Below are 16,629 nucleotides of genomic sequence, written 5' to 3' on the forward strand. Positions count from 1 at the left end.
CCGAGGGGTGATGGCAACGTTAGTTTGAGATGGACAAGACAAGGCTGATAGGCAGCATTACCACTGGGTACATGATGCTGATTGCGTACAGATAGGACCTATCCTGGTTGGCCAGAGTCCCATTCTGGTTGGTTGGCACCCATGTGACATTAGCTACCAGATGGTAAATATTTTGACTATCACCCGCATTTGCATATGAGTGCACAGCATATCAGAATTACCGTTGTTACTTCTCTTTCTGAATTCATCTGTACGTGGCACCAAGAAAGTCTAGTATTAGAGATTTGTGTGTGTTTTATTTTAAAAGTTCGTTATATAATGTACCTCCCAACCATTTCTTCTCACATCAGCAAACTTGTTTGTTTTTTTTTTAATATCTATGCAGGTGTCTGTGTTGTTGTTTTTAAAAATGTTTTGATGTTTATTTTTGAGAGAGTGACAGAGACAAAGACAGAGTGCAGGTGGGGCGAGAGCAGAGAGAGAGGGAGACACAGAATCCCAAACAGGCTCCAGGCTCTGAGCTGTCAGCACAGAGCCCAACACGGGGCTCAAACTCATGAGCAGCGAGATCATGACCTGAGCCAAAGTTGGCTGCTTAACCGACTGAGCCACCCAGGCACCCTGGTATCTCTGTTGTTTTAAAAGAAATTTACTCAACTTTTCATTAATTAAAATTAATTTTCTATTTTCCTTTCATTAATATCCCTTATCCTTCTAGACAGTTCTGTACTACTTGAATTATTAATGTGTCTTCTTACTCTTTTGCCAGGAAAGGGGGTTGTTCACTGTGTGTTAATTGGGGTCAATTTGGATCCCCCAAACTCTGATGTAATCTGAGGCCAGATAAAGACGACTAATAGTTTGGATTATTGTTTATCCAGAGGGATAAACAACAGACATTTGGAACCTTTTTTAAGAAATGGTATCAGGGGCGCCTGGGTGGCTCAGTCGGTTAAGCGTCCGACTTCGGCTCAGGTCATGATCTTGCGGTCCGTGAGTTCAAGCCCCGCCTCAGGCTCTGGGCTGACAGCTCAGAGCCTGGGGCCTGTTTCAGATTCTGTGTCTCCCTCTCTCTCTCTGACCCTCCCCCGTTCATGCTCTGTCTCTCTCTGTCTCAAAAATAAATAAACGTTAAAAAAAATTAAAAAAAAAAAGAAATGTATCAGTAATGACAATAGTTACCTGTCTTTTGTTGCACTTGATTTGCCCTGCACACTCGCTGTGTTATGTCTTACACACAGTGGCATGTTTGAATCTGTATGAATTTATCTTTACCTTTGTTTGGATTAAATCTTGTGTTGTGTGGTCTGATTGCGTGGGGAGTTTGGCCAGATATGTGCTGCTGCCTAAGCCAGTGCCTCTTGTCTTTTATGATCTATGAAGCCCTGCTTTACTTAACCACTTTTCTTTTCGCTGAGCCTTGCCTTGTGAAAGATGGGGTGGTAGAGATATTTATGAAGGATCTGTGTAGATCTGTTGCAGAACTTCTGACGTATGGTTACTCAGCCATTGTGGGAGGACAGTCTTGTGTGTCATCACACACTGACCTTGGGGATGCCCTCCTGGTCTAAGGCCCTGAGCCCCTGAGTTATGAGGGTGTCAAGTGAGTGAGCAGAGGGAGGACCATGTGGGCTAGGGCATCAGGCCTGGGCCACGTGGAGCAGATGCACCTGGAGCCAGACCTTGACCCTCAGTCTTGGTTTGGATCCACAAGGGCCAGGAAATGGGGAGAGAGTCCCAGGGGTGAGGACAGCCTGAGGACGTCCCAGATTTGGTTTAGAGGGGGGAACCGACTAGCCTGTTGTGGGAGTGCACGTGAGGCTAGTGGAGATAAAATTGTAGCTGCACGTGAGAAGCCTGCATACTCTGGGGCCCCCACCAGGGGATTGAGGAACCAAGTCAGTGATGCACAGGTAACACACCCTCGGAAGGTTCCTTTTGGTTGCTACATATTTGCGTCTTGCCTGCATTTTTTTTATTGGTCATTTCTGTTAGAAAACCCGGCATCATTTATAAAACTCCCGGACCAGGGATTCTGCACTGGTGGATTCTTCCAGAGGCAAGATAAGGAAGCTGTGGGGTTCCCAAGGCCTCTTCCTCTGTGTGTTCATCTAAGAAATATACAGAGGAACGTACCTTCTCAAGGGCAGGAACTTGGGGGCTTATTTAGAACAATGCCTTATTCTTAGCAAGTGCTTGGTAAATATTGCTTACTAAATGAATGCATTTGTAAGATAAGGAAACAGTACGTATTCAGAACATTGGCCTCTGTTTCATCCTCATTCAGCCTTCTCCTGTTGCCTCTGTTTTTTGTTTTTGCTTTTTCTATCCCTCCCCATCACGCGCACTGTGGGCCTCTTGACTGCCCACTTTGGTTTTGGTCCATTTGAGCCCACCTCCTCTCTTCCTCATGCCCCTACCTCACCCACCTCCCAACCCTTCATGTTCCCCCTGTCTGTTCACATCTGCCAAAAGTCTAGACAGGAATACGGGCTCCTGTGATGGTACAAATAGAACTTGAAGAGTGAGCTTGGTAGGTGCCAAAGCTGTCCATCCCTTCCCTGTAGCCGTTTGGAGAATCTCGGTGAGTTAGTTATTACCTTCTTTGGCTTTGACCAAAACAAAGTGTATCAAATATTCATATTTTGAATTAATTTGTATTTTTTATTCTGCCCCTTGCTACACATAGTAGCGTAATTGCAAATCAGTTTCCCCTTGCCCCCTTACCTTGATTCTTTTTTTATTGACATATAATTGACAAGGTAGCATTATATGAGTTTCAGATGTACAACAAAATGAGTTGATATTTGTGTATATTGCAAATGATGACCAACAATAAGTCCAGTTAGTATCCATCACCACACATATTTACAGTTTTCTTTTCTTGTGAGAAGAACCTTTAAAATCTACTCCCCTACTTACTTTCAAATATACAATACAGTATCACTAATTACAGTCACCATGCTATACATTATATCCCCATGACATTTATTTTACAGCTGCATATTTATACCTTTTGACTCCCTTTACCCATTTCACCCAACCCCAACATCCTGCCTCTGGCAACCGCCGGTCTGTTCTCTGTGTCTATGATTCTTAAGTCATTGATTCTTTACCCCTCGTTTCGTGCAAAGGAGAGCTGATGGAAGACCGAGTGGGAGTCTTCAGTCTCCTGGACTGGATGGTAATGACACCACCCAGAAGTCACTGCTGCCTGGGCAAGAAGTACTTGGCTTACGACGGTCAACTCCATGGCAGACCCAGAAGGGTTTTCTTAGGATTCTCACTCTTCACCATGCCTCAGATTCCTTTCCCTCTTCTCTACCTTACCCCCCCACCCCCCCACCACCATGAGTTTTGCCTCCAATTACATTCTTACCTCTCAGATCATTATTTTCTCCCAACCTCTTGGAGCTGGTTTCTCCAAGGCTCAAGTAGAGGGCTGGTGAAATAATGAAACTTACTTCCAAGTTTTCCCTGTGCATCTCATTACCCTCTCTGGCCATGTCTCTAGATTGTCTCTGCTTGGAGAGATGGGAGAGATGCTTAGTAACTACTTTCCAGGGCCAATACTAGAAAATGCGCCCCGGACAAATTTTAGAAAATAATATTTTAGCACTTTTGATACATTAGATTTGCATTTATTAAGTGTCTCTAAGAAGCTGTGACCTGCCAAAGCAAACCACTGCAGCGTTTTCCCCCCAAAACCTCACATATTCCCCCCAAAACCTGGGCGTATTTGTTTCTTGGGGTTGAGGTAACTACCACAGACTTAGTGGCTTAGAACACCAAAAGTGCATTTGCTTACAGTTGTTGAGATCAGAAGTGCAGAATGGATTTTACAGGCAATATGAAGGTACTGGCCGTGCCTCACTCCCTCTGGAGGCGCTAGGGGAGCATCCGTTTCCTTGCCTTTTCCAGCTGCTAGAGGCCACCTGCAACTCTTGACTCCTGGCCCCTTCCTCCCTCTTTACAGTTATCAGCAGAGCATCTTTTAGTCTCTCTCTCTGGCCCTGCTTCTGTCCTCTCGTCTCCTTCCCTGACTCTGACCCCCTCCTCCCTCTTGCACATATAGTAGGATAGCATTGGGCCCATCTGGATAATCCCGGATATTCTTCCCATCTCAATATCCTTAAAAAGGAACATCCGTAAAGTCCCTTTTGCCGAGAAAGGTAACATGGTTCCAGGTTCCAGGGATTAGAGTACGGGCATCCTGCTGAAGGAGGGGCCGTGATTCAGCCTGCTACATCAGGAAAGCCACACTGTCACACCGAGACATCTCTACGAACATGAATATCAAAGGAGATTTTCTAACGTCTTGTTTTATTTTCAGATGCAGAGAGAAATTGTTTATGCAAGAGGAGATGGCCCTGGTGCCTCTCGGCCTGGATCCACAGCTCATCCACCCCATGCCATTCCAAGTTCTCCACCATCCACTCCCGTGCCCCATTCCATGCCTCCTTCCCCATCCAGAATTCCTTACGGGGGCACCCGCCCGATGGTTGTTCCTGGCAACGCCACCATCCCCAGAGACAGACTCTCCAGCCTGCCAGTCTCCAGATCCATCTCACCCAGCCCAAGCGCCATTTTGGAAAGAAGAGATGTGAAGCCGGACGAAGACATGAGTGGCAAGAACATTGCCATGTACCGAAACGAGGGCTTCTATACTGATCCCTACCTTTATCACGAGGGACGGATGAGCATAGCCTCTTCCCACGGTGGGCACCCGCTGGATGTCCCTGATCACATCATTGCATATCACCGCACGGCAATTCGCTCGGCGAGTGCATACTGCAACCCTTCCTTGCAAGCAGAAATGCATATGGAGCAGTCACTGTACAGACAGAAATCAAGGAAATACCCAGATAGCCACTTGCCTACTCTGGGCGCCAAAACACCTCCCGCCTCTCCCCACCGAGTTGGTGACCTGAGAATGGTAGACATGCATGCCCACCATAACGCCCACGGGCCCCCTCACACCCTGCAGCCAGATCGGGCCTCTCCAAGCCGCCAGGCCTTCAAAAAGGAGCCCGGCACCTTGGTGTATATTGAAAAACCACGGACCGCTCCAGGATTATCCAGCATTGTGGACTTCGGCCCACCTCTAGTTGAGAAGCAAGTGTTTGCTTACAGCACTGCTACAATACCCAAAGATAGAGAGACCAGGTAAGATGGTGAGGGTGGCCGCGGGTGGTCTGCGTGCGCCTGGGAGTTATTGAGGACCCCTCTTGAGAGTCAAACCGAGGGAACAGGTGTCGACTGAGCACCGGCCCTGTGCAGCGTGCCCTGCGGGTGTTGGAGAAGCCACAGAGTAGGATCAAAGGCCATCCTTGTCTGCAAGGAGTTTCTGAACAGTGGGGGGGTCAAGTGAAGCAGGCCAGTAGCCATGCTAAAGGGCGGGGGCAGACACACAGTGCGGTGACGCATGCTGCGGGCAACGCCAGCCTGGGGGGGCGTGGGTCTAACGTCATCATCAGCGTAAATCTGAATAAGTGGAAAGAAAATTGTGATCAGCAGAAACCATTTGGACTAACAGATCAGGAGCTCATGGGAATTGATCTGTGCACGAAGAAGAGTGAGCGGTTCAAGTTGTAAGTGTTCGAAATGGCCATTTGTGTTTTTCCTTATAGAGTGCGCTTTTGCTTTCTCATCTGGCCTTCGGAAGTGGAAAGAATGTGTCACTGTCTGTCATCTAGGATGATAAAGCATGAATTTGCATAAAAATAGATTGGTTTAGATTTAATACTCATTCAGAAGTGGTACTGAGATCAGCAAAATTTGTCTAGGGAATGAGACATTCCGAGTATCTAAATTTCTTTTTTAATGTATGTATTTTTATAACTTTCCAGCCCAGTCCATTTTTAAAACTCTGCAAAGTTCATATAATAATAGAAAAGCTAATTTGGATAGAGGGACTTTCTCTAGCCTGAATTGGTTGAAGGAAGCCAACATAATAATTATAATCCTAAAAATCTGGTTGAGGAAATGGAGTCTGAAAGAGGTTAAGCATCTTACCTGTTGTCACATATGAATTCAGTTACTCAGCACTTTATTAGAACCACTATTCCCTGTTCCTCACCAAAAGGGTAGTATCACTTACATACTATTATCATCCCTATTTTATAGATGCAGAAACTGAGGCTCAGAGAGGTTAAGTACTTCCTCAAGGTCATAAAGCCAGTAAGTGGCATAGAATGTCCATATCTATTAAGGAGTCCATACTTTTTTTTTTTTTACCACTGTGCAATATTCTGCCTGATGGGTGAGGATTTATGAGCTACACGTTTACCCAGCAGAGAGGTAAATTGAGGTGTGCATTCTGAGCATTTCAACTAGAATTCTTCAAAATTTGTTTCAGGACCGGATGCTAAGTAACTGCTCCTAAAGGATATTTACAGTCATAAACATGGTAGCATTTGCATAATTATGCTGCTAAGTATATACAGGCCATTTAAAATATAACTGCCCTAGCTAGTATATTAGCGCAATTATGCAGCAATGGGGAAAGAAAGAAAACATTTTTGATAGATTTTATTTGCAAAAAACGAATCGTATTTTGTGAAAGTATTTTGTGAAAGTTTAAAAACAAGAGCACCGGAAACAATTACTGAAGCACAAAATTAGAGCCCATTGTTTCCCCCTGTACTGTGCTGTCATCCTGGATGCATTTAATCTGTATACTTTTAAGAGTTCAACCCTTAAAAGTCCACCTTCGTGAATGCAGGGTCCTGTAAAGCGCCAAATCAATTTCTGTTGCCATTGCAAAATATTAAAAAGCAAATAAATCTTGAGAGTGCTTTTCATATGAAACTCTGAAGCGAAATTCTACATCTAAGATGTGAAGCTACAAAAACACAGGAGGGGGACTAAGAAATCAGTAGCGTTGCTTTCTTTTGGGCACTGATGAATTCAAGTGCTGTTCAGAAGAGCATCGTATATGAAATGGCCCAGATAACTGCAGGATGTTTGAAATCAGAGAGAAAAATTCTTTCTTTCCCATCTGTACTTAGGAAACCTCCAACGGTAGCTTTTTTGGGGGGGAGGGGGGGTGTGAGAAACATGATTTTATAACAGCTCTATTGACTTGAAAATGACGAGTTAAAGATAAATTTCATGTCGGTTCTTATATTTAGTCATGTGCCTTGATCTAAAGAATTTGGCTTCTCTCTTCTTATAGAGATGTTTCCACAAGGCATCTAGTGATGACAAGTTATATATAGAAGATCTGGGGGGAAAATAGCGTCTGTAATAGAACATAGATGATGGTAGGGCTCTCCTCCTGAGATGGCCATGGATCTTGGGGGCAGGGGAGCAGATTCCAGCCACTTTGACTTTCAAGACAGCAATTCTTCTATCTGAGCGTCTAGAAAGAAAATGATCTCAGGTGTTAGAGTGGCTTTACACAGATGACGTCCCTTCAGCTGGGACCCCAAGAAGAGAATGGTCCATGTGGCTATGAGGGAGTGCCCGGCGTAGGGGAGGGCGTGTGACAGATGACTCCGTGCATGAGGTTCTGTCTTCCCTAGGCTATAAAATTCCTTCATTAAACAGCATCGTTATTTCTATTCACGGCACATAAAACAGCCCTTAAGAACTGTAAAAATCTAGGACATTTATGTTTTGCTACTTTCTATTTATAGTGTGGATCCTATAATGTAAAGTATCTTTATCGAAAGAACACTCAGAATTCAAGAGTGCTCATTGCAAAGTGACTAATCGCTCTCTTTCCAAATGTATAACAGATTCTTCCTAATGTAATATTTTTCAAGACATGGTAAACTCATATTTTTATACCATTCCACACTACTGTGGCTAAATTCAACAAATGAGTGAAGAATCCAGCGGGGAGCAAATTCTTGCCCCGCCTAGGCACCTGCATGTGGAGAAAGAAAAGCCATGTGAAATCCCATCGTGATTTCTAAGAATTCCCAGATTTAGAGAAGCAGAGTTCCCTGCCCTGGGCCAATTAGTAGAGGACAGGGAGCTTCTGTGTACGGGAGGAAGCCCACATGCTCGCTGGTAGCTTATGTCTGTTCTTAATCACCTCATCTCACTTTCTTACTTTATGAGGATTATGTGTTACTGTGTTGGTAGCTTTGAGGGGTGGGATGCATGCTTGGTTGAACAACTGATTGAGTGAAAGTCTAAATTTAAATTTATGTCATTTAAAAATGGTCACAGTAGGGGTGTCTATGTGGCTGTCGGTTAAGCTTCCGACTCCGGCTCAGGTCATGATCTTACAGTCCATGGGTTTCAGCCCCGCGTCGGGCTCTGTGCTGACAGCTCAAAGCCTGGAGCCTGCTTCAGGTTCTCTGTTTCCCTCTCTGTCTGCCGCTCCCCCTCTTGTGCTCTGTCTCTCTTTCTCTCTCTCAAAAATAAACATTAAAAAAATTTTTTTTTTAAATGTTCATAGTGACTGGTAGACCTTTGAAGGTTTTCTAAACTATGCTCTATCCTACTGGAGAAGTGAGCCTGAATGACTGAAAAATAATAATTTTTTTCCTTTTCCTGAATGTGTAGTCCAAAGTGAGCCACATCAGAGACCTCCTAAGTAGTTACACTTGGGATCTTTCTAGAACAAGGTTTCTTAGCTTCTGCACTAATTGATATTTGGGACAGGATAACGTGTTGTTTGCAGGGACGGAGGGGTTCCCCTGAGATTCAAAGGATATTTAGTGGCATCTCCAGCTTCTACCCCACTAGATGTCAGTAGCAAAACTCCCCTCTACCCTGCCCTAGTCATGACAATCAAAATATCTCCCGAGGTTGCCAAATGCACCCCCTGCACTGGGGGGATGGGTGCAAAATGCCCCTGTTTGAGAAGCACCCCTCTAAGGGAAATGTGGACTTTTTCTACTCAGTGAAATGGAGAAATGAAGGAATGCCAATTGTGACCTTCATAAAACATGGCTCCAATTCTGCCCTTCACCTCTTGGGAAAGCAACTTCATTATTGTGGGAACGTACTATTGGTACTGTTACCTTTGATTCAATCAATCTGTGATCAGCGATTTATGGAGAGGCCACAATGTGTCCTGTTTATGAACGTGAACTCCAAAGCCAGACTGCCTGGGTTCGATTCCCAGTTCTAACACTTGCTAGCAGTAGAGACTTTGGACAAGTTACTGAATCTCTGTCTCAGTTTGCTTATCTGTAAAATAGAGATGATAGTAACGAATCTACCTCACGGAGTAGAACAACTCATGACAGTTAAGTGCCGTGTCCCGTGCCTGGCACATAGTAAGTGCTCGAGTGTCCCCACTTTGAGCAAAGCTCTCTGCTACATGCTGCTAAACAGACGTCAGTACGCAGAGCTGGCCAGGACACAAGACCGTACCTAAAGAAGCAAGGAAACAAATTGTCCAGTGTATCACCAGGAAGAACATAATGCAGGTGGGGGGTGTGTAGACAATAAAACTGAAGTGTGAACAGAGAACAGAATTAACTGGGCTTAAAGATCCAAACTAGAATGTCGCGAATATCAAAGCCACTTTCAAATCCATTTCAGGGGAGTAGTCAGGGTTACATCTCTTCTTGGGTCCAGGAGCAAAAAGACAAGCCAGGATTAGGGCATCCTTTTAAATGCACCAGAGCTATCTAATTGATGACAAAGAGACCTACCAGGTAGAGCTGACATTATGAGTTTATCTGTTTTGATGCCTAACAGTGCCTGACTGATTCAGCCCTTGTCTGAATTGCTTTCCCATGTAGCTCTAATTATGGATCAATAAATGTTTATTGAGCCCCTCTTAAGTGCTGAGCTGAGGACTGGATGCTTTACAGCGTACAAAGAAACATAGATGTGGTCCCCATGCACAAGGACTAGAAATCAGGAAGACAGCATATAAAACGTTAAAAGCATGATACAAACATATAAGCTGTGCCACAGTTCCGTACGGGAAGCTTCTGAGCTACAATTGTAGGTTAAATAACTGTTTTTGCAGGAACAACCACAGCAGTAGGGTTTCCTTCACGGGTGGTGCCCAGGGATGTCCTTGTTGTCACCTAAGAGTGACACTATCTCCTAGTGAAGAAGAAAGAAGGGAGGAGGCCATGCCAGGCCACTAAGGGGGAAAGAGTGTCTCTCCCTGAGGCTGGGACTCCGGGGGAGATCTGTTCTCACACCTCCACGTCCAGCTGGAAAGTCAGGACACGTTTTTTTCTTGAAAACAATGGGGAACAATGATAGCACTAATAATACATTGTAGGTTAAAGAGGCTTCTGTGGGCCAGCTGGAAATCCAACCACCAATTCCAAGTTCTAAACAATGAAAGTACAAGTAAACTTTTCAATTACAAGGCTATCATCATCTGGGGACTGCTTGTACATAATTAATTCAAAAGAAGTGATACAGACAGTAATTGCTGTGAATTCAGAAGAAAAGAGAACTTTCCTGAACTTACACTGGTCTGGGAGCTTTCATGAGAATGTCGGAACGGACTGCAATTTAAGGGACATACACAATGAAGTGAAAAGATAACATTTGGAAAGACAGACTGATCTCGATTCAAAATTTGCTCTATTTCTGCCATTATGGTACTATAAAAAATAGCATCTGGATATGACGTTTTGCCAGCCTCAGAAGTCAAATGAGCGCCAATAAATTGAATTATTACTTAATTCATAGGAATATAACTTCATGGTTGAGTATTCTTTGCTTGTCATTCCTTAGGCTGCTAGATGCAGGCAAGAACTGACTGGTAAACACAATACTTAACGAACTGACAAGTTTATGAAGGTAGCTTTGCTCTCACACAAGGGATATTCTACCAAAAATACCAGTGGAATGAATGTCACAAGGTCTGTGTTACTTTAAGCAAACCAATTTCTCAAAAGGGAAAGCCATCATCTGTCACTAATTAGATGAAATTAAATGCACCCTGTATCTTCTTTGAATATTCACGAGGTGCTGTCAGTCAGATGCCTGACGTCTGAAACCAGCAGCAAAGCCAGAGTAACCTACATCCTGTGGATTCAGATACTCCCTTCTCCTTGCCTTCTTCAAAAAGAGGAATAAATGTTTAGGTACAGGGTCTTCCTCCTTGAACTATGGCAAGAACAGTTCAATGCAGAGTCTTGCCCGAAGCAATGCAAAGCCAGCCCAAAGATAGGATTCCTCCAAGTAACCCGGTGGCCCAGGAGCTGGATAATCCCGGGTCCTCGTGATGTCAGGGACGCATTTTAGCCTCATTTGTGATTGGTTGTCCTTCTGTCTGGCAGAGATGGAGATTTACACTGGTCCGTATTGAATCTTTGGAGTTTATTTTTCATGAATGAAGTGTTTGAAAAATATCACCAGGTCTAAGGATTCATTCAAACTTCCAAAAACCGCAGGTCTTAAAAAGTCTGCATTGCCCACTCCACTCGTGTAGTGCTAGTGAATACCTCCTCTCCCTCCCTGTCCATCCTCAGAGCTGAAGGGGTCTTAGAGACCACTGTGCTCATCATTGACGTTGTAGGAGAAACAGGCAGGAGACTTTCCAAAAGCCCCATGTCTTGAGTTACTCCAGCCACATGATGTTTTCACTATCAAACTGTCTCAATATGTTTTTTGTCTTTGTAATAAAGGCAGTATGTCGCTAACTTCCCCAGTAAACACAAGTATCTAAGAAGACAAAATACAAAAAGACATGATAGACGCCAGTGGTAGGAAATGTCTTCCTTCCTTTTCCCGAGTCATTACCTTTTGAGTTCATGCTGCGATTTCACAGATCAAAAGCAGTTGGGAGTGGAGAACTTATTGTCACAGCTCCCTTAGGACCAGTCAAGGGACCATCTATCCATCACCGCTGACGCTATCTCTCTTGGAAGGTGAATTACAGGCCCCTGTTCAGGTAGCTGGGACAGGAATGAACGGCTGTTCCTACCGGTTTGTACCTGTACAAAATGTGAGATGTCACTTCCAGAGCATGAATATGAAAGCTTGCCCTCAGGGAAGAGAAAGAAAATGCAAAGGAGGTGATTTCATACGCCGGGGTGTAGGCTTGTCCTGGAGAGTGAAGGTTCTTGGCCCCCACGGAAATGTGGAGTGCCCCACCCCAGATGGTGAGTCACACTGTGTGAGGCAACTCAGAGCCGTGCAGGGAGCACCAGATCATGGGATCGCAGGTGAACTAGCCGTGTGTCTTTAGGAGAACCTCTGCCTTGCTAAACCTCCATGCCCTTCGCTGGAACCTCTCAGTGGTTCTGTGCAGCTCTAATCAACATGGGTAGAAACTGGACAGTGAACTGGAAAATTCTCTATAAATAAGAGCAATACTGACTTATTCCTGCAGGGCCACTGGATCTGGCCATTTGGATGTGGGTATCCTCATGCCTGACTTGGGACTGTATTCTGGTCCCAGCCAGGACAGCATGCCCAGAAAGCAAGTTGTGAAATAGATTAAAAGCTACCTGGAGAACTCCCAGGCGCATTTGCTGTGCTGGGCAGAACACGGTTGGAACATCGTTTGCAAGGAGTGATTATACTCTTGGGAGCACAGACCTGGGCGAGGCTGTGCTTTGCCTGACCTGCTGGGCCTGCCACACCTTTTTTTTTTTTTTTTTTTTTTTTTGCTTGTCAAGATCACTGAACCAGAATGGAAGGAAATCTGTAAATGTGTGGGACCTAAATAAGTTCCTTTCAACCAGAAAATTCTGTAATTCTAGAATTCTAAGTCTGGCAGCATTTCAGACATGGTATTTGAGTGTTGGGCATAAGAAGATTGGCAAGGGGCAGGAGACTTTGAAGGGCCTATTTCCTCTGCATGTTGAAAGCTCATTCAGCCTTTTGCATAACCTGTCACAAGTTCCTCCATCACTGGCTTCCTGTGTTTGAACTTGTCAGGCCTTTCCTGCCTCAGGGACTTTGCATATGCTCTTTCTGTACCCTGTGCCTTCTTTTCCCACATGTCTACCTGACTGGCTCCTCACCAACATCAGGGCTTTTACTCCAACACCATCAGCTCAGCGAGGCCCTTACCGGCCGTTGTAATTAAAGTTGCAACACACACACACACACATACACACACACACACACACACATATAATTAAATACATAAAATACATATTTCTATATAAGACCATATACATCTATTTATACACGTACATAAATCGTTGTTGTACCATTACCCTCATCCCCTAGAATGTAAATTCGATGAGAGCAAGCCCTCTGTTTCATTCACCGTTACATCCCCCGGCCACTGGAACTGTGCCTGGCACACAATCGATGCCAGAAAAATATCTGCTGAGTGAATGAAGTCAAAGGGTTAAAGGAAGCCATGTGCACCCCTAATGTTCTGTAGGTTATAAGGTGCTTGCACATATACTTTCTCCTTTGCCGTCATTTCCTGGGCCTCTGTAGGATGACAGCCCTGTGGGACAGGGAAGGCTGTTGTTAGCCTAGTTTGACGGTTGAGGAAGCTGAGGCTTGGAGGCATTAAGTGACGTGTGAGTGCAGATTTTGTGTTCCCCACCCCCCTCGGATGTCTGTTGGTTGGCTTGAACCCCGTGTGTCCGAAGATGAGCTCCTGTCTTCTCATCTCAGGCACGGCAGCTTCATTCATTCCTTACTCAGGTGGAAAGCCTCGGGTGCCATCTTGATTGCTGGCTCTCGCACTCCCCATTTGGACAACCAGAGAATGCTGTTAGTTCAATACCAAAGGTTCCTTGACTCCAGCCGTAGTTCTTGACCTCATGGATGCCACACTGGTCCCAGCCACCACCACTCTTACCTGATCTGCTACCCTTGCCTCCTGCCAAGTCTCCGTACCCTGCCCCTGCCCACTTCTGGAGTCAGAGCACAGGTCTAGATTAATTCCTGGTCCACAGTTTTTGCTTCCATTAAATTGTATTAGTCTAATGCTTCTGCTCTTGCCCTGGGACTCCCCTTAGAACACTCTTCTACTCTCTTCTCCTTCCTCTTCTCCCTCTGCTAACTCCTATTCTCTTGGGCTTCATTCACACATTACCTTCTAGGAGGAGGTGCTCTTCCCCAGGAGACTGCTCTGTGTCTATCATCCAGGGGCACCTGATTGCTTGGAGCACACGCACCTCTTAGAACTCAGCCAGCTGTGCCCACCCCATTGGGGTCCTCTGAAGCCTGGGGTCGGCAAGAAAGACTGGCATCATTTACCCCCTCAGTGTCCGTCCCAGCACTCACACTCAGTGATTGTTGAAGTTGCTGGCCTTCCAATGTCATCTGAGTCCTTTAGGGGAAACAGCATCAGTTACTGGCTAATATGTGAAGAACTGTTTATTCCAAGGAATACTGTCATTCTCACAAAATTCTCTCTTAACATCCCTATTACAAACCTCCGTTTTCTCAGTGCCTCTGTGAGGTTATGAAGAAAGATTAGAAATAGCTTTTTTCCCTGGTCCCTTGTAAACGGGGCTCCATTTTAGCCTGTTTCTTTATAGGTGCCGTTAAATGCATGTATCTTTGTGTCCATAAGTAAAATGCAGAGCATTCCAGGTGAACACCTCAGCTTCGGTCATGGTTTCCTTCTTGACTTGGTGAAAACTTGGACTTTTAGATCTAGACAGTAAAAGCATACCAAGTAAGAATGTAAGGTCAGAGCATGTCTATGAAGAAGTGCTGAAGGTCTGTATTGGCCAACTTCGAAAGGTTATCCAAGCAGATATTGAAGCCACAAGAGATAATGGATTGGAATGTGACAGACAGGAGGCCAGCTTCCCACACTGAAGTTCTCCAAGGATGTGAGGGAACTTCCTAGATGCTCGTAGGGCATTCACAGATGAGTAACTCAGAATTCAGAAGCATGGGAGATGTTGTGAGCTCAGACAGAACAATGAATTGAAGGGGTAATAGGAAACATGAACATACCCAGTCTTCCTTCTCCGTGAGCAGAGGACAAGGAGAGAAATAGCAGCCTTCAAGGCCAGTGTTAGAAACGATATTTCTTCATGACCTTCTGTGTGCCCAGTTTTCATCTAAGGACTGAGAACATGAGAAAAATTGCCAGACATGGTCGTTCTCCCTGAGCAGCATGCAACGGGGTGAGGATGGGGTCGATCTTAATACATACAAAACATTGCAGCCCCTTTGCAGTGACTACCAACTCCATCAGTGTCTCCTCCATAAATCTAGATGTTTCCATGAGAAGTTAAATTTATGGGGAGTTTTTGGAGCAATGTTTTTAGTTCTACAGTTTTTTTCACCAGTAGGTTAACATCAGGCAGAAATAGAAAGTTCATTGCTCAGAGTCCTATTTGAAAAGCTTTACCACAAATTCAGATAATTTGAATTCCAGTGTTCTGTTGAACTCTTCTGAAAACAGTGTCTTTAATTACTTTGGGTTTTTTTTCCCCCTCATACCAGAGAATCAGGGCATGAGCAAACAAGGGCATCGCCTAGCTTTAAGCCTGTTCACTGTTCAGCTCTGGAAAATGCCTTTGTCACTGCCAAGACTAAAGGGTTTTAGTTCACTTAGATTTCTCCCAGAAAAGAAAAAAAAAGTGACTTTGTGAAGGAATGATGGTACTTTATTCACCCCTGTGTTCACAGAGGATTGCTCCGTGCCTAGCACATATTAAGTGCTCAGAAACATTTGTTGGTGACTTGTTGACTGTGTTTCTGACTTTCTGGGGAGAGAGAGATGACGGGATGAGCAGGAACCAACACAAAAATAGTCACAAAATATTAGAACTAGAAATGAATTGATTGGCCACCTGGTAAGCACTCCCAGAAGAACAGCCCTGGTTAATGTCATTGTAATTGACTCTCCTGCACCAGTGGGTTTTAGCGTTGGTAGCTGGTTTGGAAGGTGAGCGCCTCCGACAGAGGCTGATCCCGTCAGCTCGCCTGACTGGTTTCCATCAGCTCCCTGACACTTCTGGATATTTAAAACCATATCCTTAGGGATTCATTATGGAGGAATTACCAGTCTCCTAGTTGTTGCCGCACCGACTTGTTTTTTAATAGCCATTAATTTACTTAGATGTACAATGATAAGGACTTAATTCAGGTTTAACGAGGCCTCGGTCAGCCTAAAGGCAAGTCTCTAGGCAAAAAAATGGCGAAGGTGGAAATTTGAATCAAGAAGTTGTATAAATGGGGGCACCTGGGTGGCTCAGTCAGTTAAGGGTCCGACTTCAGCTCAGGTCATGATCTCACAGGTTGTGGGTTTGAGCCCCGCGTCGGGCTCTGTGCTGACCACTCAGAGCCTGGAGCCTGCTTCGGTTTCTGTGTCTCCCTCTCTCCCTCAAATGCAGACTCTTTCCTTCCCTGAACTTCACTGAAGACAAGAGCAGACTGTGCCCAGTCAGGGTTTTGCTTCATCACAGGCAGACACGGGTTTGCAGGGAAAGCTGGTTGTAGCAGAGGGAATTTAAATACTGGGATCAGCACTTTCCCTGGATTGGACTTGAATTTTTTATTAATATTACGCTTGGGTCCCAAGAAGATGCATTCAGCCAGGCTGACTTTACGGCACTAAATGACTAGTTAACCATACATCCTAATCACATAAATATGGTTTATGGAATGATACAAAATGGTTTATGAAATCACTTTTAAACCATCTTTTCAACAGTAATTATACTAACTAGTTCTGTAATACCTTAAACCAAACAATATTGGCAAGAATTAGCTTAAGCATTTTTAATATTCTGACGATTATCATACAAAATT

The 16,629-nt window shown here is 44.6% G+C and overlaps 1 protein-coding gene across 16 annotated transcripts in view; it reads left to right on the forward strand.

Annotated features, from left to right (window-relative positions):
* The window catches only part of KIAA1217 (KIAA1217 ortholog), a 760,759-nt gene that overhangs the window by 692,908 nt on the left and 51,222 nt on the right, over positions 1 to 16,629 (forward strand). For all 16 annotated transcript variants that reach the window (XM_043564643.1, XM_043564640.1, XM_043564637.1 and 13 more), the window contains one exon: positions 4,334 to 5,166. In XM_043564643.1, the coding sequence (XP_043420578.1) occupies positions 4,334 to 5,166 (833 nt within the window). The remainder of the gene's footprint in view (positions 1 to 4,333; positions 5,167 to 16,629) is intronic.

The sequence above is a fragment of the Prionailurus bengalensis genome, chromosome B4 (assembly GCF_016509475.1).
Source record: "Prionailurus bengalensis isolate Pbe53 chromosome B4, Fcat_Pben_1.1_paternal_pri, whole genome shotgun sequence".
NCBI classification, from domain to species: Eukaryota; Metazoa; Chordata; class Mammalia; order Carnivora; family Felidae; genus Prionailurus; species Prionailurus bengalensis.